At 46.1% G+C, this 27,676-nt stretch overlaps 1 protein-coding gene across 1 annotated transcript in view; it reads left to right on the top strand.

The window, feature by feature from the left end:
• The first annotated feature begins 453 nt into the window (after nt 1-453).
• Nucleotides 454-27,676, top strand: part of SAMHD1 (SAM and HD domain containing deoxynucleoside triphosphate triphosphohydrolase 1) — a 93,784-nt gene continuing 66,561 nt past the window's right edge. Inside the window, exons 1-2 of the mRNA XM_030532967.1 lie at nt 454-717; nt 7,537-7,603. Coding sequence (XP_030388827.1) covers nt 501-717; nt 7,537-7,603 — 284 coding nt within the window. The 5' untranslated portion in view covers nt 454-500. The remainder of the gene's footprint in view (nt 718-7,536; nt 7,604-27,676) is intronic.

The following is a 27,676-nucleotide window of genomic DNA, read 5'->3' as shown; positions in this document are numbered from 1 at the left end:
AGGAGTATGTGGCAGGGTGGCCAGGGAGTGTCAGGATGGGCGTGTCAATGACTGAGGCGTGTGTGGCAGGGTGGCGAGGGGGTGTTAGGAGGGGGGTGTCGGTGACAGAGGAGTGTGTGGCAGCGTGGCCAGGGAGTGTCAGGATGGGCGTGTCAATGACTGAGGCGTGTGTGGCAGGGTGCCCAGGGGGTGTGAGTGAGCAGGGGGTGTCGGTGACTGAGAGGTGAAGGGGGTGTGAATGAGCGGGGCTGTCGTTGACGTGGGGATTGCCCGTGACGTGGAGGTGTCGATCGCTGAGACGAGGAACGAGGCGGAGTCGCGCACCGCGCGCCATGACGCCCCCCAGTTCCGAACGGTGCCGTACTGGCCGCCTCGCCCCTCCCCCGGGCGGAGACAGACGGAGGTCGCGACAATAGGCTGGGCGCGCCTGTTGGCCCTGGTGAGCGCGGGCGAGTGCGCCTGCGCGGGGGGTTCTCGGGCTGGAGCCGGCGGCTGCGGCGATGAGCCGGAGCGGGGCTGCAGTGGCCGGAGGCGTTGCCAGGCGTGGTCGGTCCGCCAGCCCTCCTGATGGGTTCTGCACCCCCGAGAAGCGGGTCTGCGCCTGGTGGGCCATGGGCCCGGAAGGGCCCCACCCGCGGCACTGGGGCATCGAGCAGGTCTGCGACTTCCTCTGCCGCAATGGCTTTAGCGAGCCCGGCCTGCTGCGCTGCTTCCGAGGTACTGCCCGGGGCGGCGGGACCCTGCGGGAGGTCGGGGGGGGGCCCTCCGCGAGCTCTGCCCGGCCCAGGCTCGGCTGGTGTTGCGGGCAGTGGGCGCGGGGAGCCGGGCGGGCTCGGGGAGCCGCCCGCCCAGCTGGGCAGAGTGAGGCGCTGGGCGGAGCTCGCCGTGGGGTGGTGTCTCCGCCTGAGCCCTTAGATTAGAAACCAGACAGGCTGGCCGCGCTCCGTCCCCCCCCCACCGGCAACGTCTGGCTCGGCGCTCGGCTGCAAGCCTGTGTCCGGCCCTGTCTGACTTGTTACCTCTTACTGTGCTGGAGCCAGAGGGGAAACCCCCCCCCCCCCCCGAAAACAACCCGTACAAGATCTTAGCAAGCGCCAGGCTTACTTTGCATATTGCTATTATATAGGGCTTGGTGTTAGCCAGGATTGGGCACGCTGATGGAGCTATACTGGGCTCCATTAGTTTCTGTGTGATTTGAACTGACATTTACAAGTTGTCTAGGTCAAGGCTATAGTACAAAATTAGTCCTCCTAAGTTTTGTCGATGTCCAGCCACCACAGTAATGAAATGACTTTTGCATGCCCACACTGTGCTGCTTCTGTTGCCAGTGCGTGCCCTCACCAGGAGTGCTTGCACCAATTTAATGGACAGTGTAGGGCATTGTGGGGAGGGTTCTGAAAGGCAGCAACTGTGGATCTCAGCAGTGCAGTGTTATAGTGACACTGAGTGACTCAAAAAAACCCCAAGGAGTCCTTGGGGCACCTTAGAGATTAACAAATTTATTTGGGCATAAGCTTTCATCGGTTAGATCCCGCTTCATCAGTTCTATGAAGTAAAAGATACAGGAGCAGGTATAAATACATGAAAGGATGTGGGTTGCTTTACCAAGTATTAAATCAGTCTAACAAGATAAATCAATTAACAGCAGGATATCAAAGGAGGAGAAATAACTTTTTTGAAGTGATAAGAGAGTGGCCCATTACAGACAGTTGACAGGAAGGTGTGAGTAACAATAGGGAGAAATTAGTATTGAGGAAATTAGATTTTGTAATGACCCAACCACTCTCATTCTTTATTCAGGCTTAATCTGATGGTATCTAGTTTGCAAATTAATTCAGTTCTGCAACTTCATGTTAGTCTGTTCTTGAAGTTTTTTTGGTTGAAGAATTGCCACTTTAAGGTCGGTTATTGAGTGACGAGAGAGATTGAAGTGTTCTCCTACTGTTTTTTGAATGTTTTGAATCCTGATATCAGATTTGTGTCCATTTATTCTTTTGCGTAAAGACTGTCTGGTTTGGCCAATGTATGTCATCATATGCCAGCAATGTCCCTCTGCCTCTTGCAGAGATGAAGTTATTAAGGCAGCATAGTGGGTGAGTTACATTGGTGGGAGATACATTTTAGTGTAGATGCTTACAGCGTTAGGTCAGTATAAACTTCCTTATGTTGGCCTAACTCTGTAGTGTGAATCAGGCCTTAGTAAAATCTTCTAAATGCAAATAAAGAATTGTTTTCCTTCTGAGTCTGTAGGCAGCCTGAGGCAATAGCCTTGAGAAATGTGAACTCCTCCAGTTTTTTTGTGGGGATGTTAAGCCTAATATAAATTTAAAGAATGAACTTTGATTTTTTACACTTAAAACGCTACACAGGTGAAGCTGTGCCACTTTAGTGCTTCAGTGTGCAGGGGTCTCAAACACGCTGTCTGCGGGGCTCTTCTGTGAAGACCGCCAAGCTCCCTGTGCCCCTCTGCCTACCTCCAGGCCAGGGGTGGGCAGACTACAGCCCACGGGCCAAATCTGGCCTACGGGATTGCCCCCCCCGTGGTGCCGCGAACCCCGCGCTTCTTCCTTAAGTGGCTGGCAGCATGTCCCTTCGGGCCGGAGGGGAGGAGGCAGAAGGCTCCTGCGTTGCCTCGCTTCAAGGTACTGCCCCCTGCAGCTCCCGTTGGCTGGGAACAGGGAACTGTGGCCAAAGGGAACTTTATGAGAGGTACCTGGAGGAGCAGCAGCGGAGCCCTGTGTCCACCCCCACTCCCCCAGGGGCTGTGGTTTGGTGCTCCCTGGAGTGGAGTGGTGCCTGGCCCCGATGCATGCCGCTGCCACCCTGGAGCTACTCTGGGTAAGTGGCCCTGGGTCGGAGTTCACACCTTGCACCCCTCCTGCATCCTACTCCCTGCCCTGAGCATCCTGCTGCATCCCGCACCCCTCCTGCACCCCAACTCCCTGTCCTGAGCTCCCTGTCGCACCCCACACTCCTCCATCACTCCCTGCCCTGAGCCACCTGCTGCACTCTGACCCCCTGCTGCACCCCTCACCCCCCTTGCACCCCGCTCACCAACTCCCTGCCCTGAGCCCCCTGCCACACCCTGCACCGCCTGGTGACAGGGAAGGGGCAGCATTGGGGTGGGGACTTTGGGGAAGGGATGGGAAGATGCGGGGCCAGGTCGGGGCCTCATGGAAGGGGTGGAGTGGGGGCGGGGGCGGGGGCAATGAGGGTGGGGGGTCACACTCAGCGTCTTGCTATGTAAAGGGGTCACCACTACAATAGTTTGAGAACTACTGATTTAAATCACTTTAACTTCATCACTTGGATGTGGATTTTTCTCTCTCCTAAGTGATATAGCTGAGTTGATCTAAATTCCTGGCATGAGGCAATGTCTACACTAGGAAGTTGTACCACTTTAACATCACGATTATAGTTTAAAGTTGTACCACCTCCCCCCCACCCCCCATCCTGGTACAGATATATGAATGGTAAAGTATTTTATCCCAGTATAGTCGTGACAAAACAGCAAGAGCATACACACTACAATGGGACTTTTGTTGCAAAAAACACCCAGTTTTGGCAACAGAAAACTTCCACCCCCTCGGGAGACTTTTCCCCTCCCTTCATTGTTGACAAAGAGCCAGTGTAGACACCGCTGATTGTTTCGTGCCAGTATCCCACAGTGCCTGCCCTGATTGCTCAGTGTTTTGATCTCTACTGCCTTGCAGGCATGCACCCCTCTCCTTTCAAAGCTCCAGGAAGTATCTCTGTGCTGCTCCCTTTGGGGAACAAAGAAAAAGCAAATCATTGGAATGCTCCTGTCCTGCCCTGCACTAGGAACACAGCAGCAGGCAGACTGCTACTGCACGGGGAGGGGGGCAGACTGCTGAGCTGCTTTTCCATTCCTTAGCGCAGAGAGCTCACAGAGCTACTCATGATGCTGCACTTGGCAGCTGAGGGAGAACTCAGAGAGAATCCCAAGATGCACAGGGATCAGCTCTTCCTTCCCACAACGCTGCACTGTGGGATACATACGCATGGTGCATTGCTTATCTTGTCGATGATGGTGTCCCCAGAGAGGGAGCAAATGTGAACATCCTTTGGTGACTTTTGTTTTGTTGACTCTTGGGTGTTGACATAAGTTTAGTCAACAAAACTTGGTAGTGTAGACAAGCCCTAAGGGTTATACCAGTATTAATCAGTAAAAAATCACACCAGTCTAACTGATGTCATACTGGCACAAACTCAGTGTGCAGACTAGGCCTAACCTATGATGTTTATGCTGATTTCACCTTCACTGCTTGTTGCTCTGATCACATCAACCTCTTTGAATACCTTACCAAAAGCTTGTCTCTTACCATAACAGAATTTGGTCCAATAAAAAACAGATTTAAAATTTTGTATTAAGATGGTTTTTTTTAAAAAAGTGAACGGTACAGAGTTTAAGCATAGAAGTTTCTGGGTATCAGGAACTAACATATAGATTATCAAGAGGTGCGAAGTTTGGTTTAAGATCGGATGGCGTAAGGAATACATAATCTGCAATATATCCGCTTGGGGGTAAAAGGTTTCATAGACCCTAGAACTGGAAGGGACCTCGAGAGGTCATCGAGTCCAGTCCCCTGCCCTCATGGCAGGACCAAATACTGTCTAGACCATCCCTGATAGACATTTATCTAACCTACTCTTAAATATCTCCAGAGATGGAGATTCCACAACCTCCCTAGGCAATTTATTCCAGTGTTTAACTACCCTGACAGTTAAGAACTTTTTCCTAATGTCCAACCTAAATCTCCCTTGCTGTAGTTTAAGCCCATTGCTTCTTGTTCTATCATTAGAGGCTAAGGTGAACAAGTTTTCTCCCTCCTCCTGATGACACCCTTTTAGGTACCTGAAAACTGCTATCATGTCCCCTCTCAATCTTCTCTTTTCTAAACTAAACAAACCCAATTCTTTCAGCCTTCCTTCATAGGTCATGTTCTCAAGACCTTTAATCATTCTTGTTGCTCTTCTCTGGACCCTCTCCAATTTCTCCACATCTTTCTTGAAGTGCGGTGCCCAGAACTGGACACAATACTCTAGTTGAGGCCTAACCAGCGCAGAGTAGAGCGGAAGAATGACTTCTCGTGTCTTGTTTACAACACACCTGTTAATGCATCCCGGAATCACATTTGCATTTTTTGCAACAGTATCACACTGTTGACTCATATTTAGCTTGTGGTCCACTATGACGCCTAGATCTTTCTGCCATACTCCTTCCTAGACATCTCTTCCGATTCTGTATGTGTGAAACTGATTGTTCCTTCCTAAGTGGAGCACTTTGCATTTGTCTTTATTGAACTTCATCCGGTTTACCTCAGACTATTTCTCCAATTTGTCCAGATCATTTTGAATTTTGACCCTGTCCTCCAAAGCAGTTGCAATCCCTCCCAGTTTGGTATCGTCTGCAAACTTAATAAGCATACTTTCTATGCCAGCATCTAAGTCGTTGATGAAGATATTGAACAGTGCCGGTCCCAAAACAGAGCCCTGCGGAACCCCACTTGTTATACCTTTCCAGCAGGATTGGGAGCCATTAATAACTACTCTCTGAGTACGGTTATCCAGCCAGTTATACACCCACCTTATAGTAGCCCCATCTAAATTGTGTTTGCCTAGTTTATCGATAAGGATATCATGCGAGACTGTATCAAATGCCTTACTAAAGTCTAGGTATATCACATCCACCGCTTCTCCCTTATCCACAAGGCTCATTATTCTATCAAAGAAAGCTATCAGATTGGTTTGACACGATTTGTTCTTTACAAATCCATGCTGGCTATTCCCTATCACCTTACTACCTTCTAAGTGTTTCCAGATGATTTCTTTAATTACTTGCTCCATTATCTTCCCTGGCACAGAAGTAAAACTGACTGGTCTGTAGTTTCCTGGGTTGTTTTTATTTCCCTTTTTATAGATGGGCACTATATTTGCCCTTTTCCAGTCTTCTGGAATCTCTCCCGTCTCCCATGACTTTCCAAAGATAATAGCTAGAGGCTCAGATACCTCCTCTATTAACTCCTTGAGTATTCTAGGATGCATTTCATCAGGCCCTGGTGACTTGCAGGCATCTAACTTTTCTAAGTGATTTTTAACTTGCTCTTTTTTTGACAGGTCAAAGTACAGACCTTGAGATATGAGGGTATGAAATTCATATAATGGCTATGTTCGGGTCTGGAGTATAATGAGTGGATATGATGATGTATTATCTCGCACACCTTGTCTCCCTAACAGCCTGGAACCAACACAGCTACATCAACATGCAAACACAGTACTCTTCCATTATGTTAAAGTTAAGTTTCTTGTCCTAACTTTCAAGGCCCTTCATAGCTTTATTCTTACTGTTCTGGTTTAGGGTTTTATATGGGTCATCCTTAAACATAGTGTTGAAGAGTTTATCTAATCTTGTAATAATTAATCCTCTCATTGTATTGAACTCCACTCTACCAGTTTTCCCAGTCTGGACCATCTACTTGTCTGTTCTTCCATAAGCATTGCTGTGCTTACTTTGACAACACCTCTTTTACTTGGAATGCTAGTCTAGGCTAGGCTAGTCTATAGAGCTACTTACTATTCATTCTCTTCTTTTCTCCTCCCTTCTCAGGATCTGCTTTTGCCACAAGAAGTATATTGCAATAAACAACCAATATACGATGGTTAGTCTGAGGGGCAATTGAGGAAAGTTGATAGTTAATTACATATTTATGCAAAGCAAAACCAAATGTATGTAAAAAAAAATTCTTTGTCTGTCTTTGTATGTTGCTTGTCCACTTAGACTGTAAGATTTTGGGGACTGGAATCTACCTCTGTGTGTTCAGGGCCAACAAGGCCCTGATCACAAATAGCCTCTGGACACTACCATAATGTAAATATTATGGAAATGTGTAATACTTAGTAATTCAGCAATACAGACTCTAGGTCTTTTGATTTTTCTGTTTAACTGAAGCTCCTATGACTTCCATTGTTCGTGTTGGTCAAAATAGTCCTCGTTGCTGATTCTTTGTATATGAATTTAGGCTTTGTCTAACATTGAGGGCCAAATGTTTTGCTAAGTGAATTTTTAAAATAAAGTTACAAATGAGTGAAAAGGATATTATGTGCGGCATTATAAATGGGGAAGTTCTAGAAAATGTAATAACTATTAGAAAATACTTTACAAATCTTACGGTTTTGACCTTATCTGAAGTTTTGATTTGACCAAGGCTGGACGCTATCATTGTCGCTTAACAGCGTATGAATATGATTTTTTTTTCCTCAAGAACTTAGAGCTTTAGTAAAATTGAAGTGGAGGCACTTGAGTTTCAGATGTCAGGATCTGAAATCTCATCCTACATGAGGTTCATAAATGAGATCTGGATATTTTAGGAGGATCCTGTTATAAAGTGGATTATTTAGCTAACTTAAAGTAAATGTTGGACAGCAATGTGTAAATACTTCCATTGTAAAATATTCCAGAAACTTAAATACTTATGTGAAAGCCTAGAAGTAACAGTTGTTCCTTTAACTCTTCAGAAAATCAAATCACCGGGTCAGTGCTGCCTTACCTCACTAAATCTGAACTTAAAGACCTAGGAGTTGGGTAAGAACAAGTTTTACTGATATAGTAACATGAACTAAGTTAATTTTTGAGAATGTTTCCTGTCTGAGAAATTTTGGTCATTTAATAACTCTGGGATCTTTATTTCTCCATCATTGGCTTTGTTTAACTGTCCTAAGTTTTGTCTATGTCTTAAACAAAAATTATGGTGGTGGTGGTGGTGTAAAGGATCTGTTGGTGCTGATCTTCACTGAAACTAATGAAGGTTTAATACTATATCTTGGGGAAGAAAAGTCATCAGGTGATTCATTGAAAATGTTTCCTTCGATTCCTGTGGTGTGATATTTCAGTATCTTGTCTTGGTTAGCTCACCTCTTATTTGCTATTGTGTAATTTCAGGTATTCATGTCAAGGCTGACAGAAACGAAACACCTTGATGTGCTTGGAGTGAGGTGTAAAAGTGTGTACACTTTATAAAATACTTCTTGATCAAAAATAGGGGTTGCAATTATTTGAAAAGAGATACATAAGCCAGTTGTTAAACAGAGCTAAAAACTGATTGAGGGTGTCATTTTATGTGCAGCTGGCTTTGTTCTGCTCCTGTTGGGTTATTTGGGGGTAATATTGTGCCCTGTGGCAGAACGTATAACTATCACAACTATTATAAAAGAGATATGAAAAACATTTGCAAGAAGAACAGGTTAAAGATGCACAAGGAGATAACTGGAACATAATGTGGATTATTAGTTTGTAGTTTTATGTGTATTATCAAGAGTTGTGGATGCTGGTGTATTCCATGTGCATGGATCAGTGGAGAAGGTGCAAACTTTAGGAGGCATGTTTAAATGGGGTGGCTAATGGACAGCATTAATTAAACACATTAGAATTTAACACTAGATTAAATACAGAACTGACTTTAAAGTTATTTGTGCACCCACACACCTTGATATACACTGATGGTACTTTGTTTGCGTTAATATAACACCTTTGTAATTTCAGGATCTCAAAGCACTTTACAGACTGAGAATCTTTAGTTACATGATCACATATTATTTTTTTTCCATAAGATCCCTGCTTATTCAGTGAACAAGCAGGATATGTTCTGGGGATGAATCAGGTTTGTACAGTAAAGGAGGCTGTTGTCTGTAAGACTCCTGCCTCATTTCTTACTGAAGTTGGAAAGTGTGTAATGAATGAGGCTGAGGATTACAGCAATGAGATGGTCTCATAGTTAGTTAATTTAATGCTTCCCTAAAGAATGGGATTCTCTCTCTGCCTCTGCCACAGAGTTCCTGTGTGGTGCTGGGCAAGTGACTTATACCAGACTGTTCACAGGTGCTCACTGTGTGATCCGCATCTGGTGCCTGATTTGAGACCCTTGTGTCTGATTTGCAGAAGTGCTGAGCACTCAGACCTGAAACTGCAGTCACTGGGACTTAGGTGTTGAACACACTAATTCCTACTTCTCTGAAAAATTAGGTCTTAGGTATCTCAAATTGGGCACCCAAAATTAGTGGACAGTTTTGACCTTAATCTCTCTGCCTCATCTATAAAATGAGGGATAATACTAACTCTTCACCTCAGAAGTGTTGTGAAAATCAATTACAGGCAAGTCTCATCTTATGCTGGGGTTACGTTCTGCTGTCAAGCTGTAAAGCAAAAATTACATATAGTCAAAATTACATTGAGTACAATGGCGGGCGGAATCGCCCGGACTACTGGTACAGTATTTAAATTATTTCTCTCTTTTTTGTTTTTGCTGATCGCGCAAAGCTGAATTTGCACATGTTAAATGTGCATAAGATGAGACTCGCCTGTAATATTTGTGCAGGACTCAGATACTGTAGTGATAAGCACGAGAGAAAAGTCCATGAGGAAATTAATAATTCTGTCTTCAGAGTAAGATTTGAAGAGCGTGCAGTAAATAAAGCCTGAAGCCATGGAAACCCAGGAAATGAGGAATGCCTTCAGAAAATGAATGCACAGAGTGACCAACCCATAAAAGTGGTCTTGATTAGCATCACATAGGAACTCTGTGGCAGAGGCAGGGATAGAATCCAGTTCTCCAGGGAGCATGTAACTGCCTTACCAGTGAACACTCTGCATTCTTTGCATGGAATGAGGTAGGAGTCCTGTGGAAAAAGTAGTATGTGATCATGTAATTATAATGGTACTGGAGTTCAAGACAGGTGAATTTGGTTGCATTAGCACCCTAATTCTGGCATTTCCTAACTTGAGTGCCTGACTTGCAAATTTAGCACTGTTTTTCTCACAGGTTTTGTGTGTAAAAATATATGACAAAAACCTGGTTAAACTTTACTGTGTAGACAAGACCTTTATCCCATCTAGGAAGGGGAATAGGCTGTACCAATATAAGCCAACTTATACCAGTATAACTTCCTCCACAGTATGGCTTGTATTGGTATAAGTAGTTCTGTAAAAAAATCATTCTTAAACCAAATAGTTACACCTGTACAAAAGCTATGTGTAGCCCAGGCCTCAGTCTCCAGTTCAGTGTCTAGGAGAAATGAATGCTATATTATGTAGTTTTATAGGAAGTCCTTTCTTGCTAGGGCACACTGTCCTTATGCTTCTTCTTTGTGACTCATGTTTTCTTTTGTTATCAGAAACAAGTCTTAGTGAAAAAGACTTAGAATTTAGATCTGCTTTCATCTCCACCCTGGCGATTAGCCACATCATCACCTTATTTATAACAATTGTTTAAAAAAAACCCCTACATTACTGTAGTTAAGGTTGGCTGGTGATAGCTTGTGCCCTTCCAAAATGTCAAATTGAGCAAGATTCAATCGTGTGAAAACCAAGAGTTTGGCTACAATTGCAGCTGTGCAGCGCTGGGAGTTACAACTGTCTTCGTACAGCTGTGTAGGGAAAGCGCTGCAGTGTGGCCACAGTGACAGCTACCAGCGCTGCAGTGTGGCCACACTGACAGCTACCAGCGCTGCAGTGTGGCCACATTTGCAACATTTGCAGCGGTGTTGGGGATGGTGCATTATGGGCAGCTATCCCACAGGGTACCTCTTCCCATTCTGGCGTTGTGGGAAGGGGGCGGAGGGTGCAGGTCATTCTGCTTCCTGCCGCAACGCCCTGTGATGCATCACTTCACATCCCAGCAATCCCTGTTTTTCCGTCCACATTTGGCGCCATCTTGACTCTCTCAACGGTTTCTGTGCAGCGCGATTTCTGTGGGAAATGGAGTCCGAACTGCTGAGGAATACGCTGACGAGTCTCGCCAGCACATCACGTTTGGCAGTTGAGCTATTCCTTCAGATGCAAAGCGATGAGGAGTCTGACGATGATATCAAGATGCCTGATGTGTACGACATGAAATTGCTTCTGGCATTCACGGAAATGCTCAGCACCGTGGAACGCCACTTTTTTTGGGCTCGGGAAACAAGCACTGAGTGGTGGGATCACATCATCATGGAAGTCTGGGATGACGAGCAGTGGCTGCAGAACTTTTGGATGAGAAAAGCCACTTTCATGGGACTGTGTGAGGAGCTCTCCCCCACCCTGCGGCGCAAGGACACGAGATTGAGAGCTGCCCTGACGGTGGAGAAGCGGGTGGCTATTGCAGTCTGGAAGCTGGCAACTCCAGACAGCTACCGATCGGTCGGGAACCAGTTTGGAGTGGGAAAGTCGACTGTTGGAATCGTGTTGATGCAAGTTTGCAGGGCCATTAATCGCATCCTGCTAAGAAGAACCGTGACTCTGGGGAACGTGCAGGACATTGTGGATGGCTTTGCACAAATGGGTTTCCCTAACTGTGGAGGGGCAATAGATGGGACGCATATTCCTATTTTGGCACCACCCCACCTTGCGTCCGAGTACATTAATCGGAAGGGGTATTTCTCTATGGTTCTCCAGGCGCTTATGGATCACCGTGGGCATTTCATTGACATTTCCACAGGCTGGCCTGGAAAGGTGCATGATGCACACATCTTTTGGAACAGTGGCCTGTTGAGGAAGCTGTACGCCGGGACTTTTTTCCCAGACCGGAAGATCACAGTAGGGGACTTTGAAATGCCCATTGTGATCCTTGGAGACCCCGCTTACCTGTTAATGCCTTGGCTCATGAAACTGTATACAGAGAAGCTTGACAGGAGCAAGGACCGGTTCAACTACAGGCTGAGCCGATGCCAAATGACTGTGGAGTGTGCTTTTGGCCGTTTAAAGGGGCGCTGGCGATCTTTGTATGGGAAGCTAGAGTTGGGGGAAAGCAGCATCCCTGCGGTTATATCCGCATGCTGTACTCTCCATAATATTTGTGAAGGGACGGGTGAAAGATTCAGTCAGCAATGGGCCTCCGAGGTTCAACGCCTGGAGGCTGAATTTGTACAGCCAGAAAGCAGGGCTACTAGAGAGGCCCAGCACAGGGCTTCAAGGATTAGGGTTACCTTGAGGGAGAAATTTGAGGCTGAAAGCCAACAGTAATGTTTGGTGCCTTGCACGGGAGTGAAGTGCAGTGGTTACAATGTTAGTAGGAATCTGTTTTTCCTAAGCTGATTTGCAGTGCCTGTTTCTTTCCTGGGCCAAGGTATCTTTGACTTTCTGCAATAATAAAGACTGTTTTCAAAGCCAAGAATTCATTTATTGAAAAGAAAATAACTTTATTGACAGACACACACAACATTTTGGGAACCTAAAAGGGCAGGGGGCTGGGGTGGGGAACTGTACAGTTACAGGTTTGAATATGTCCTGTCTGGAGTGCTGCGCAATGAGTGCTGCACTTCAGGATGCCTATACTGCATGGTGATGGGGGTTGAGTGCAGAGAATAAGGGTTTCTGTTTGTCCTCCACCAAGTACTGGCTCCTGCGACTGGCTACTTTCCTCCTGGCTTGAGAAGAGCTCCTGGCTGCATGCCTTCAGGGACTCCGGGGTGTCTCCCTCCACCCCAGTTCCCTCACTCTTGCTCTCCTCCTCCTCCCCCCCGCTCTGAAGTGTCCATCGTGGTCCTTGGATTGGCGGTGGGGTCACTCCCAAGCATCGCGTCCAGCTCTTTGTAAAAACGGCAGGTCATGGGGGCAGCGCCAGAGCGGCAGTTTCCCTTGCGGGCTTTGCAGTAGGCACTCCGCAGCTCCTTTACTTTAACCCTGCACTGCACCGCGTCCCGGTCATGGCCCCTTTCCAGCATGGTCTTTGATACCTGCCCAAAGATGTCGTAATTCCTATGGTTGAAGCACAGCTGGGACGGCACAGCTTCCTCCCCCTAAACACTGATGAGGTCCATCAACTCGCCATTGCTCCATGCTGGGCCTCTTTTGGGGCGTGGAGGCATGGTCACCTGGAAAGATTCACTGATTGCGCTCCACATCTGGCTGAGCAAACAGGAAGGGGATTTTTAAAATTCCCGGGGCATTTAAAGGGCGAGTCACTTGAGGCCAGGGCAGTAGAGTTCAAACTGGTGAGCAGAGTGACTGAATAGGCATTCTCGGATACCTCCGAATAACTCTGGAGGCCAATAACAGTGCTTTTGGTGGCCACACTGGCGGAGCAGCGCTGCATTACCAGCGCTGCAGTCGTTATTCCTCAGGCTGAGGTGGAGTATATGCAGCGCTGTAGTCAGGGAGATACAGCACTGTATGTGCCTTGCAAGTGTGGACGGTGAGTGAGTTGCAGTGCTGTAAAGCTACCACCAGCGCTGCAACTCTCCAGTGTAGCCAAGCCCCAAGAAATACATGCAACTGTAACTCTGCACCCCCCCCCCGGTTGGCAACACACACTGGTAGTTAGGTGTATGCTCTCCAGCTGCATTTACTGTTTTGGGGGTAGCTGTATTGAATGGTGGAGGAAAGCTTTTTTTCTGTTAGTTCCAAACACTCTATATGACTGATCCATGCTCACAGATTTAGTGTGTTTCCGCAGAGAGGCAGTAGTACTGTTGCTATGACTAGTACAGACAAGGCTCAGATGTTTCAAGATCCTTTTAAAAAGGACAAAATAAGCAAATGGGGGTGGGGGGGAGAGAAACAAACCACACTCTCCTTCCTCAATTCACTTTCACATCCCTGATGCGATCAGGTTTCTTCCCTCCTGTTCCTTCTCTCTCCTCTTCAGGGGTTTTCTGCTGCTGGATTAACACATTCTTCAGACTCTCTCATTGTCACAGAACCTTTTGATGCCAATATTCTGTTCCCTTTCGAGAGAATCTCCTTCACTGGCTGTTTTCCAAAAGAGGCAGGATAACCATCTGTTTTGGATGGTTTAGACACAACAAATCTTGCATCTTGGCTCTTGCAAGTCCTTTTTGATCCTGTGATTCTAAAGGGGAATGCAGCTTGTTAAATGGTGGTGGGGGTGGGAAAGCATCTTTCCATGTATATTTCATTGCACAAAGACCAATTAATATATTCAGTGTGAGGCTAAAATTGAAAACTGCCCCCATCTTCAGTTTCCACAGGCATGCAGAAGAAATGGGTAACTAAAGACACCCAGCCAGTCACTTCACTGAACTCTTCTTCCAGCTCTGCTCACCCAGTTGTGCCCATGCTGCACTTTGGGAAGGGTGCAAGTTTCTAGTTCTGGATGCTCTTTCTGTAGTGCAGTAGAGGCACAGCTGCCTTTCATTGGCATTTACAAGAAAATCAAGTTCAGAAACCAGCTTTCATTTTCAGTTTTGGGCTGCCCTTGTTGACCAGTCTGTATTCTTAGGATATTTGAATGTGGGTCAGGTCAGATCAGCAGCTTCTCCTGGAAGGAGGGAGCCTATATAATTTTTTTTTTAAATGTAATTGTCTTTAAATTCACTTGAGATCCAATTTGTCCTTGCTTAGACTCCGCTTGTGGGAGAGGCTAGCCTGTACTGCATGTATGCTGTGAGAAGGGGAAATTCCTGTTCACACTGTCACATAAAATCCAGTTACCACCGTGCAAGCACAACCATGTCTGAACATAGTCCTCATGCTCAGCTCTTCCAGAACTTTGTTAGTGAGTTGTTTTGAACATGTTTTTATCTAGCACATTTATTTTGTGCTACTATGGACAGGGCCTGTGAATAATGGTGTATTATGGTATAGAATGAACCCACAGAATTACCATGTGGTTCTCCGCCATTTGATTGATGTGTTCAGTATTTTTAAATAAATGGAGGAAAAATGTTTCAGGCATTTTTTGCTTCATTGTGATGTAAAGGAACACCAAAGGGTATCCTGCCCCACCCTTTTTTTCCTCTTCAGCATGGGATCCTCTGAGGCAGTATATTGGACCTGAAGGTTCTATAACAATTGGCAAATCTCAGTTGATAAAATAATAGGTTTGAAACCTTCAGCATCTTTGATCACCCCTATCAAGGAGCCATTAATTCACTGACATCCTAACTTTGTATCTGTGCCTTTTATTTTCTGAAGCAGCCAGTGCAGTCTGGCACTTCTGACTTTGCTCACTGAACTGGAATATTACTTTCTGTATCAGTTGACTGAGTCTGATGGAAATCATTGGAGCTGGACTGGGATTGGTAGATAGATATTCTAGTCCTCTCTGTGCATTGTGATGGGATCCTGAACTATCCCTGGGAAGTATAAAGTCTCAGCTTTGGGTATTTCTTGTGGTAACTCCACTAGTTTCCTTGGTACACTTGGTGACATGAGACAAGCTTTCTTAAATTGTACTTAACTTTTCTTTGTTTAAGCCCATAACTGTTATTTCAGGTCTCATTTACAAATCAGATTCTTTAGTTCCTGTCCTCTTTATAGCTGCCCTTTTCTGCTGATAGTTACCATGTGTCTTGTCATTGCTATTTTCTCCAGATTAACAATGCATAACTCTTAACTTTTTCTCATATAGACTTATTTTTCCAGTCAATTTTAGTGTTCCCTGAATTTTCATGTCATTTTTGACAAGCCTCAAACTGAACATGCTACATCTCTAACCGTTACTAGATACAGCATGTTAATTGTTGCCTGCTTCACTCAGGATAATCTGAGTTTATACACTGTGTTTTAAAAAAGTATTGTTGGATAACTCCTTTTCATACTGTTGTCTTGTACAACCCCCGAGGTCCATTTCAATGACACTAGTGTCTAAGCAGAATTACTCTCTCTAAGATGGTGTCAGTGTACTTTTTTGCATTGTTCAAAACTCTTCTTAAATCCATTATTATAGCTTTGCTATGGTTAGATTAAGACCAAATTTCTCTTTAAAGCTTGATCCTTTTAAGGGCTTGTCTACACTTAAAACACTACAGTTGCACCACTGTAATGTTTCAGTGTAGACACTGCCTATGCTGATGAGAAGGTTCACTGAAGATCTGCAGTGGTGCAGCTGCAATGCTGAAGGGTTTTAAGTGTAGACGACCCCACAGATTTCCTTGAAACTTGGTGCCCCTCCTAGGGGCATGGAATTCTGTTTTAGTGATTCAGATTTGGGGCTATTCACCGTGGGGCTCCTGAGATATAGCACCTGAAAATAAACAACCCAGCTTTTCTTAGGTTTCCAGAATCTCTCACCTTTTTCTTTGGTCACAGGTAGAGATCAAACTAAGGCTGAGATCATTATACCAGGTAGCAGTACTGCAATTCCCTCCCCCACTCCCCCAACAATAACCTTGTGGGACCTCCCCCCCCCCCCACTGTTTTTTTGAGTCAGGACCCCTACAATTACAACACTCCGGAATTTCAGATTTAATTAGCTGAAATAATGAAATTTACTATTTTTTAAATCCTATGATCGTGAAATTGACCTATATTGATGTGCCTTTGGTAGGGGCCTTACTATGTTATGTGGACCATGGATTAGATTTCTCTCACAAGCCCAGTTAGTAACTACACTTTGCAAACATTTCAAAGTGAACATATCACCATTCCTCTGTATCAAAAGCATAGAGGAGTGAGGAGGAGCACTGAGGAATCACATCAGAACTGTGTGGCCTAGTGGAAAGACCACTAGACTGGAATTATTTGTAGCTCTGTCACTGGCCAGCTGGGTGACCCTGGGCAAGCCACTTCAGCTCTGTGCCTCAGCTTCCCAGCTGTAAAATGAGGATAATGATGTAAATTTGTTTGAAATTGACTGATGGAAAGCACTGTATAAAAGCTAGGTCTTTTGATTATTGCCTGGCCACAGTAGCATATCAGCTGCAAACCTACATGAGGCCTAAAACTGTCTAAGGGCTTGGCTATACTTGGAGGTGTGCAGCGCTGGGAGTTACAGCTGTCTTCGTACAGCAATGTAGGGAAAGCGCTGCAGTGTGGCCACACTGACAGCTACCGGTGCTGCAGTGTGGCCACATTTGCAGCGCTGTTGGGAGTGGTGCATTGTGGGCAGCTATCCCATTTTGGCGCCGTGGGTTGTGGGAAGGGGACGGAAGGGTGCGGGTCATTCCGCTTCCTGTCCGAACGTCCCATGGTGCAACGCTTCACATCCCATCAGTCACTGTTTTTCCGTCCATGTTTGGCGCCATCGTGAGTCTCCCAATGGTTTCTGTGCAGCACGATTTCTGTGGGAAATGGAGCCCGAGCTGTTGAGGACTTTGCTGATGAGTGTCACCAGCACATCACGTTTGGCAGTTGAGCTGTTCCTTCAGCTCCAAAGTGACAGTGAGGAGTCCGACGATGATATCGAGTCGCCTGAAGCATGTGACACTAAATTCCTTGTGGCAGTAACAGAAATGCTCAGCACCGTGGAACGCTGCTTTTGGGCTCGGGAAACAAGCACTGAGTGGTGGGATCACATCATCATGGAAGTCTGGGATGATGAGCAGTGGCTGCAGAACTTTTGGATGAGAAAAGCCACTTTCATGGGACTGTGTGCTGAGCTCGCCCCCACCCTGCGGCGCAAGGACACGAGATTGAGAGCTGCCCTGACGGTGGAGAAGCAGGTGGCTATTGCAGTCTGGAAGCTGGCAACTCCAGACAGCTACCGATCGGTCGGGAACCAGTTTGGAGTGGGAAAGTCGACTGTTGGAATCGTGTTGATGCAAGTTTGCAGGGCCATTAATCGCATCCTGCTAAGAAGAACCGTGACTCTGGGGAACGTGCAGGACATTGTGGATGGCTTTGCACAAATGGGTTTCCCTAACTGTGAAGGGTGATAGATGGGACGCATATTCCTATTCTAGCACCACCCCACCTTGCATCCAAGTACATTAATCGGAAGGGCTATTTCTCTATGGTTCTCCAGGCGCGTGTGGATCATCGTGGGCATTTCATTGACATTTCCACAGGCTGGCCTGGAAAGGTGCATGATGCACGCATCTTTCAGAACAGTGGCCTGTTGAGGAAGCTGTACGCCGGGACTTTTTTCCCAGACCGGAAGATCACAGTAGGGGACGTTGAAATGCCCATTGTGATCCTTGGAGACCCCGCTTACCTGTTAATGCCTTGGCTCATGAAATTGTATACAAAGAAGCTTGACAGGAGCAAGGACCAGTTCAACTACAGGCTGAGCCGATGCCAAATGACTGCGGAGTGTGCTTTTGGCCGTTTAAAGGGGCGCTGGCGATCTTTGTATGGGAAGCTAGAGTTGGGGGAAAGCAGCATCCCTGCGGTTATATCCGCATGCTGTACCCTCCATAATATATGTGAAGGGACGGGTGAAACATTCAGTCAAGGATGGACCTCCGAGGTTCAACGCCTGGAGGTTGAATTTGCACCGCCAGAGAGCAGGGCTACTAGAGAGGCCCAGCACAGGGCTACAAGGATTAGGGATGCCTTGAGGGAGGAATTTGAGGCTGAAAGCCAACAGTAATGTTTGGTGCCTTGCACAGGAGTGAAGTGCAATGGTTACAATGATTTGCAGTGCCTGTTTTTTCCTTGGGGTACGGTATCTTTCACTTTCTGCAATAATAAAAACTGTTTTAAAGGCCAAAAAATCATTTATTGAAAAGAAAGTAAGTAAAAGGGCAGGGGGGTAGGGTGGTGTACTGTATAGTCAAAGGTTTGAATATGTCCTGCCTGGAGTGCTGTGCAATGACTGCTGCACTTCAGGATGAAAATGCTGCATGGTGATGGAGGTTGAGTGCAGAGGGTAAGGGTCGTAGTTCTCAGGGCTGGTAGGTGAATGTACAGGTGTTGGAGGCAGCTGATGGTGGTAAGAACCTGGATGCTGGAGAAGGGGGTTTTGAGCTGACATTGGGGCACAAGGGAGAGAGCTTTGGGACGGGGGAGCGGGGTAGTACGGTAGTGCTCTGCCTGCATGGCTACAAGTGACTGGATAGTCCGTTTGGCACGCCAGGAGGCGTACGAACTGCTTCGTACTTTTCTTCTTAGCCAATTCCTTTCTCCTGCTTTCTCTTTCCCTCCAGTGCTGCATTTTTTCTCTCCAGTCCTGCAGCTTCTTACTCTCTCTGGCAGACTGATTCATAACTGCTTTCACCATATCTTCTTTGCTTTCTCATGGCTTTTTCCTCAGGTTTTGTAGCTTTTCAGCAGTCTCTGATATGGCCAGTTGATTAGTAGTAGTAGTCAAGGACACTGTTGTTAGAAAAAAGACAAAAATTGAAACATTTAACAGAAAGGCAGCATTGTGTATAATCACAGTGAAGGAGTTTACAGTCTCACTTTAGCATACTTTCCACATACCGCCCACAGCAGCGAAGACATGGTGAGTAAGGAGGAATGAGTGCAGGAGTTAGTTAATTCTGGAAGCCATCTTGCTGCTGCAGCTCACCTGGGAAGGGGAACTGATTGGTTAAGCAGAGAGCTGCGGGGGGACCTGCACTGAACACTATCCCTACATTTTCCACAGGAGTTAATCCTGGAAGATATCTCACTGCTGCGGGTTACCTGAGAAGCAAGGGAAGGTCTTCTACAGCAATGCGGATTCCGCCCTGGCCCCTATGCAGCTTGCCTGTGTGCAGCAATGCTCTCCCCACCCCTCGCGGCACAGTGGCGCGGACGCATTAGCCTGACTGGGACAAGGACCACAGTGGCTCTCCCTATAAACTTGCGCAAGCGCATTGCCCACGCTCTGGCTGAAACTTTTGAAGAGATTACCAAGGCTGATTACCGCGATGTGATAGACCACATCAATGGGCTATTCCACATCTAGCCATGCATGCAGCCATAACCCCTCCTCCTCTCCCGAAACATTTCCATCCTGAAAATAAAATCTGCTTACCGGGAACCCTCTCCTCTGCTGTTTCTTCACCAACAAGTTCCAGCTGCTGCGACTGGCTAGCTTCCTCCTGGCTTGAGAGGAGCTCCTGGCTGCATGCCTCCTGGGACTCCGGGGTGTCTCCCCCCACCCCAGTACCCTCACTCTCGGTTTCCTCCTCCCTCCACCTCCCTCTCCTCTCCCTGCTCTGAACTGTCCATCGTGATCCTCGGATTGGCAGTGGGGTCACCCCCAAGTATCGCGTCCAGCTCCTTGTAAAAACGGCAGGTCGTGGGGGCAGCACCTGAGCGGCAGTTTCCCTCGTGGGCTTTGCAATAGGCACTCCACAGCTCCTTTGCTTTAACCCTGCACTGCACTGTGTCCCGGTCATGGCCCCTTTCCATCATGGTCTTTGATATCTGCCCATAGGTATTGTAATTCCTACAGCTGGAGCGCAGCTGTGACTGCACAGCTTCCTCACCAAAAACACTGATGAGGTCCATCAACTCGCCATTGCTCCATGCTAGGGCTCATTTGGTGCGTGGAGGCATGGTCACTGATTGATTGCACTCCACACCTGGCTGAGCAAACAGGAATGGGATTTTTAAAATTCCCGGGGCATTTAAAGGACAGGTCACCTGAGGCCAGGGCAGTAGAGTGCGAACTGATGAGCAGAGTGGCTGAACAGGTATTCTGGGATACCTCCTAATACCCTGGAGGCCAATTACAGCTCTTTTGGTGGCCACACTTGCGGAGCAGTGCTGCATCACCAGCGCTGCAATCGTTATACCCGAGGCAGAGCAGGAGTACGGCCAGCGCTGCAGCCAGGGAGATGCAGCGCTGTATGTGCCTTGCAAGTGTGGACGGTGAGTAAGTTGCAGCGCTGGTGGTGGGTTTACAGCGCTGCAACTCTCCAGTTTAGCCAAGCCCTGAATGACCATTAACTCCTGCCAACAAACATTTTTCTTTCTGTTTAAAAAAAACAAACAAAAACAAAACTCCCCAAAACCTAAGAAATTAAATGGTAAAAAAATTAGTTAATGCAGAGGTAAGGTCGCCTGGTGAGGGCTTGTGCAATTCCAGAACATAAAGTTCAGCAAAACTTAGGGTTTGGCTACACTTGCAGCTGTACAACGCTGAGAGTTAAAGCTGTCTTCGTACAGCTGTGCAGGGAAAGCTGCAGTGTGGCCACGTTTGCAGCATTTTCAGCGACGTTGGGAGTGGTGCATTATGGGCAGCTATCCCAGCATTCAGGTGGCTGCAATGTGCTTTTCAAAAGATGGGGGTGGGGTGGAGTGTGACAGTGAGCGTGGGGGAGACAGAGAGAGTGGATTTTTGGAGCTGACTCTGTGTCAGCTCCCTGCCTTGCAAGTTCTAAGGACTTGAAGATACACAGCACCAACCTTCAATCATTTTAAAAGTTTCAACCCCTTCCCCCACCCCCTCTCATTCACTAAATGCAAATAGCCTTCAGACCAGAAAAGCAGCTGCTCCAAAACGGACGCCCCGTCCCCCCCTCCAGGCTGCTTCTCTCCTCAAGCAAACACTAGCTGTGTTCGTTTTTTAAATAAGCAGCTCCGGGAGCCCCGAGTTCACAACAAAACAAAGAGAGGAATCACAACAAAACAAAGAGTGTTATCTTTACTTGAAAAGCATTATGAGAAGGTTCTGGAGGTCAGTTATAGCGTAGTAAGATTAATCACTGTTTACAGTAGCACTCCAGCGCTGCGGCACCAGTGCTGTTCTCTTTATTCCTCTCGTCCATGTGGAGTACAACCAGCGCTGTAGCCAGGGAGATACAGCGCTGTATGTGCCTTGCCAGCGTGGACGGGGAGTAAGTTACAGCGCTGTAAAGCCACCACCAGCCCTATAACTCAAGTGTAGCCAAGCCCTTAGACTTCTGAAAACCACAATTATAGTTAATGTGTAAACACGTAGGCAACCTTTAATCTGCCCTCTTTGAATGATGCCCCCAAACAGCCATAACACATGTACTTGCACTCTGCCTTTTCACTGTAATGGACAGGCATCTCCTACTCTTGCCTTATACTCAAATACTGAGCCTCTTCCCTCAGCAAAATACTACATCTGTAAAATTTAATAGCTCCTTCATACCCTTTTAGAACCCTTCACTCTTGCAGTATCCTGTGTGCAAAACCTATACTTTCCTTTACCCATCACTAAATCCACAGACTGCTCTACAGTCCTACCTCATGACTGACAATATCCATGGCAAGAAAACCCAAGTGCCCTGCTACTGATACAGCCTACACAATTCTGTATTGAAAAGAAGCAGACTTTGAACCCAAAGGTACATATGGAACTCTTTCCTTTGGTAACACAAATGAGAGGGACTCAGACCCAGATCTCATATCACAATCACAGTCCTTCCATGTTGCTGCAACTAATTCCTCCACCATTCAGTACAGCTACACGAAACATGGTGAATGCAGTTGGAACGCATGCACATAATTCTCAGTGGCAATTGCCAGTTCCAAGGGTCAGAATTAAGGTTACTTGGGCATTTACATTAATGCTATTTCCTGGTTTTCAGAAATCTGAGGTTTTGCTGACCTCCATATTTTGGAGCTATTACCAGGCAACCTTAACTGCATTAACAAAGTTTTCTTCCAATTCAAATTGTAGTGTATGTGTGGTGTCAATTGGATTATCCTCCACTGGGCACATCTGTTTGTACCTGCCATAGTACAGCTGTTCATCACGTAACAGGTAAAGTTGGAATGACAGCTATTTTGTCCTGGGTTCTGGATCTTTCTCTAGGTTAGAGTTTTTTCTCTTCATCGTCACCTATCCCGACCTTAGCGTTGTTAAAAATGTATATCTTGATGTTGAATACTGACTAATTAAAAGTAAAATGAATGTAGATTGCTGCAAGAATTCTCTCCTGTACTATGTCCTGTGGCTACTCCCACTCTGGGATGTGTTCCCTGTGGGCAGGGGCAGAAGAACTTGTTTAGGCCATGTCAGCAATGCAGACTTTGGTTTATGCAACTTTCAAGTGGCACAAAGCCCCCACAGTTAACATGTGGCTCAGACATGTGCATGCTTGGCCAATTATATCAGCACTTTGCATCAACATGCACTCCTGGTAAGTAGGCAAAGTGCAGTGTATCATGGATAGATACCCCAATGTACAACGTTCCACCTGTCAGTGCAGTGCCTTTTGAGAGATTTTCAATGAGTCACTCTGGGAGGTAGGTGTCAAGTTCTCATCATGCAACTGTCTCCATTACGTAATGCCATCCCTATCTCATAACTTCGATTTTTTTTAAAAATCCCACGAACCCGTGTGATGCTTGTTGCTGTCTATCTGTGGCAGAAACATGGAGCTCACACAGCTCTGCACTGTTGTCACGAACATTGCAAACACAGGATGCATGATCTTCCGGTGTTTTCAGAGCCACAGGAAGTACCCCAACAGCAGACATGACAATTTCTTAAGCACAGGTTGTTAAGGGCCACAGCGAAAAACAATTCCATTGTTGACATTTGCAGAGCAGCTATAGTTGGTGGAGCACCACTTTTGGGCCTGAGAAATGAGCAGTCTGGTGGATTGCATTGTAGTGCATGTTTGGGATGATGAGCAGTCTGCAGAACTTTCAAATATGAAAGGTCGTTTTCCTGAATCTGTGTGCAGAACTTGCACCAGCCCTCCAGTGCAATGGCACCAGAATGAGAGCTGCATTGCCTGCTGAGAAGCAAGTGGTGCAATGCTGGATTGCCACAGGTCAATGGGAAATCATTTTGGAATTGGAAAATCCACAATGGGGGCTCTTTTCATGCAAACGTATAGGGTACTAATCATCTGCTATGCAGGACACTGACTCTGAGCAATGTGCGGGACATCGTAGATGGATTTGCAGCTATGGGGCTTCTGTACTGTGATGGGGTGGTAGATGGCACACACATCTGTATTTAGGCCCCAGCCCATCTTGCCACAAAGTACATCTATAGGAAAAAAAGGGCTGCTCTTCAATGATTATGCAAGTGCTAATGGATCAGTGGGCATGCTTCACTGTTACCAGTGGGGACTGGTCAAGGAAGATGAATGATGCTCGGGTTTTTTAAGAACAGAAAGCTGTTCAGAAAGCTGCAAGCAGAGACAGTTTTTCCTGACTGCCAATGGTAATCTGCCAATGTGAAATGCCGATAATGATCTGGCTCATGAAGCCGGCCACCTCAACAGTACTAAGAAAGGATTCAGCTACCAGCTTAGCTGCAGAATGACATTGTTTACTCACATAATTAGATTTCAGTGAGAAAAATATCCCAATGGCTATAGCTGCCTGTGTCTTGCATAAAATTTGAGAAGCAGAGGGGGAAAAGTTGCTCTCAGGGTGCAGGTGGAGTGGCTGTCTGCTGAGTTTGAACAGCAATACACGAGGACTATTAGAAGAGCTGAACACAAAGCGGTTCAGCTGATGGAGTCCTTGAAAGAGTGTTTTAGTGATCAGATACATTAATGTGCTGTACCTCCCCAGAAATTTTGGGGAATGTTAGGAATTGGAATGTACATTACTGAATATCACACTGTCTTTTAATGACCCTATATATTATGTGGTGCTTACAGTATGTGTATAATTACTATGTGTTTTCCACTGAACTTACGAGTTCTGTGGTCCTGTTCAATTACAGTGAATGTATGCTTTTGGTAGCGCTATGATTTTAGCTGATTTCTCACTCCTGAGGGTAACACAGGCATAGAGCACAACTTCTTCTGATGTCCTGAAGCTGTAGGGGCCTATATGCCACTAGCCCAGTGGTGCCAGCCAAAGTCGCTGTGGAGCGGCATGGGAAAGTGTCCTACCATGAAGGAAGAAATAAGGCAGCCGTCCCTAGAAATCTTCAGGAGAGGGTTGCAGAGTACCTTCATGAAAGTTTCATGGAGATCTCAGGAGGACCCAAGGGACATCCCTCTGTACATGAACTACTCCTCATGCCCCACCTCCCACCCAACCCTACAGGGAAATAAAAAGCAGATAACACTACCTCTGTTTGCTGGCATTTCCAGTCTTGGCTGCAATGTATACATGAAAAGTTAGGCATGCACCACCGTTACCTTCAACATGCAGTTCAGACTCTGCACCAGTACCAGCATGGCCCCAACGGGATCAGACATTTACTGTCACCAGGGAAGCATCACTTGTTCATCCTGCATTCTAGAGCAGTCTGAGACCTACATTTCCCCAGAAGATGTTTTTGCTTTCCTTTGTCCTCAATCTCATTTCAAGTCTGACTTTAGAGAGAGACATTGTTACATCAGAAGAAGATGTCACCTTGAGGACATGGGTCTGCTCTCCTCTTCCATCTGCAGACCTGAGTACCCATCCATTGGTAACAGTGGTTCAGCTGGTCGACCAAGAACCATCTTCTCATGCGATAAGTTGGAGGACCCAGATGAGACTTCAGCCCTACATAGGGAAGTGAGTCTGGACAGAAGCCTGAGGTTCCATTCTCCATCCAGATATGATTTTTCTAAGGGGTGAGTGTTTCCAGTGCCCTGGGTTCCACCCCAACTGGTTGATGCCTTAGACTGGCATTACTGGGGTCCTGGGACCCTTACTCTTGGCATCCTGTTCCATGTGTGCACCTTATCTACCCTCTCCAAGCCAACACCAACCGGGTTTCGTGGACTATGAGGAAGTGGAGCCTGATCCAGCAGTTGAGACAGATCTAGCAGCTATTTCATTGTTTTCTTTGAATGAGGTAGTCACCCCATCTTTGTCTCCACCAGATGATCACGGGTAATATGAGGAGCTCTTACAAAGAGTGGTGTCCAAGCTCCAGATCTAGCTCAAAGAGGTTCAAGAATCTCAGTGTGAACTGTTGTAGTTCATTGCAATTCTCTGGTCCCAGCCAAGCAGCCTTCCTGGTCAACAAGGCTATTATAGACCCAGCCAAGATAGCATTCCCACCTCCTGCATTCCCACCCCCAAAAAGGCTGAGAAGTGCTATTTCGATCCACCTGTAGGAGTAGAGTTTTTGTTCACACCCAGTACCTAACTCGGTGGTGGTGCAAGCAGCTGCTGAGAGATGCAGGCTGCAACAGCCCAAGATGACACTTTTGGACAGGGTGCTAAATGCCTTGACCTATAGGGAGAAAAGTTTTCTCCATGACAAGCTCCGATTCAGCACTGCTAACCACTAGATCCTATTCGCATAATTGGTGAAATAGTATTTTGCTACGTTGTTGAACTTCAAACACCCACTCTCTCAGGAGAATAAAGCCCAGTTCCAGAACTTAAATGATAAGCGTGGAATAACTGAACAAGACAAAGATCTGGGTAACCGTGAAAAGACTTTTGGGAAACTGGCAGATCACTACATCTGTTATCATTTTAGATTTACGAACTTTGACTCACATATTAATGTATTTTACCTGCTTTAATCCATCAGTAACTCATATATTTCTTTTCTTAGCTAATAAATCTTGTTAGTTTTACTAGAGAATTGTTGCCAGCATTATCTTTCATGTGAGATTTAGAGTACCAAATTGTTCTGGGGTAAGTGACTGGGACTGGGAGTAACTTAATGTAATGTGATTTTTGGTTTTAATAATCTTTTATCACAAAGTTCAGTTTGTCTGGGTGACAAGATAGTCCCCTTAGACCCTCCAGCCTATCTGTGACTCCATGATAAGACTGTTATAGTGATCCAGGAGTTCACATTTGTTACTGGAATGGTGAAATCTAATGATAGATACAAGCAGTTTGGGATGTCTCCCCCTGTTTTTTGACAGTCTGCCCTGAGAGAGGCACTCTCAGTTGTGAGCCACTCTAGACAGCAGGTATGAACTGTTGAGGTTCTCCTACGCTCCCATCCCATCCCTAAGGGCTCATTCATCTGCCCTGGACTGGATTTATAAGAATCTGACAGGCTAAGAACTGACACTAGGATTGGAGATTCTCATGGGATGGGAGGGTACTATACCTATCTCAGTTCTGTTGGTTTTGAAATTCATGGATCTGAAGACTTCTTTGCTACACAGCCTCTGTAAGAGATATGGTGTCACAAGATCCATCTGATGCTCCAATAAGGACTGCCTACAGAACCTTGAATGCAAAGACAACGGGATGCTTCAGAGAATTAAAAGGTGCATTGCAGAGAAGATACAAAGTGCTGTATGTCCTATTTCAGATTTAGAGCTTGATATGACAGGCTATGAGAACCACTTTGATATTCCTTGAATCGGACACCATAAACATGCTGATGGATCTGTGCCTCTGATCTCTCATAGGAGGAAATTTTGTTAGCATATTATTGGTCTCTGGGTTACCTACCTTCAGTTATAACTAGTTTGTAGTTCTAAGCCAGGAAGGAGACTTTCCAGGTGTGCTTCTGGCTCCACTATCGAAGACAGTGTCTGTGTTTGGGTAGTGTCTTTAGTAATCCCTTTTATGTGTAGTAGAAACACAGAGGGGCACGCCATCCTTAGCTTTACTAAGCCTTTCTTGGAACCAAGGACCACATGGGTTCAATGGAGGATTTGGCCCAGCATCTCATAAGGTCTCAGTGTACATAGCTTTGATTTCTCCAGTCTTGGCAGGAACAGTTGCTCCTAATGATTGAGACAGCCATCATCTACACTTAATAGTGTATGAAATTTGTTTCCTGGCCACAATCTGAATGAGATTTGCTGCCTATCATATAATGTGGACAATGAGGTTCATTGTATTTGGCTCTGGGTTCCAGAGACAGAACTCTTACTAATTTTCACAAGTGTAAGAGTCCCCTTCTGTACATTAGTCACATTTGTCTCTTTACACATCTGTGGGGTCAGAGCTGGCCTCTGTCAATAAAACTAAACTGTACCTTACCCCTTGGTCTTTCTATGGTAGCAGGGTATTCCATTAAATTCCTGGCTGTCATAATTATTCTTCCTGAATGGTTGGGTGTTTGTGTGTGTAGATATGAACCTCAATAGTGTGTCCACATAGTTTCCCCCTAATAATTTGCATAAACAAGGCTACTTTCATACTATTTAGAAGATGTGTGGTCACTGACACCTTGATATATTCCAGACCTGGAAACTTTCCTAAAATGGA

This window comes from Gopherus evgoodei, chromosome 14 (genome assembly GCF_007399415.2).
Source record: "Gopherus evgoodei ecotype Sinaloan lineage chromosome 14, rGopEvg1_v1.p, whole genome shotgun sequence".
In the NCBI taxonomy this organism is placed as follows: domain Eukaryota; kingdom Metazoa; phylum Chordata; order Testudines; family Testudinidae; genus Gopherus; species Gopherus evgoodei.
Note: the sequence above shows the minus strand (reverse complement) of the source record. Positions and strands in the feature narration are given on the sequence as shown.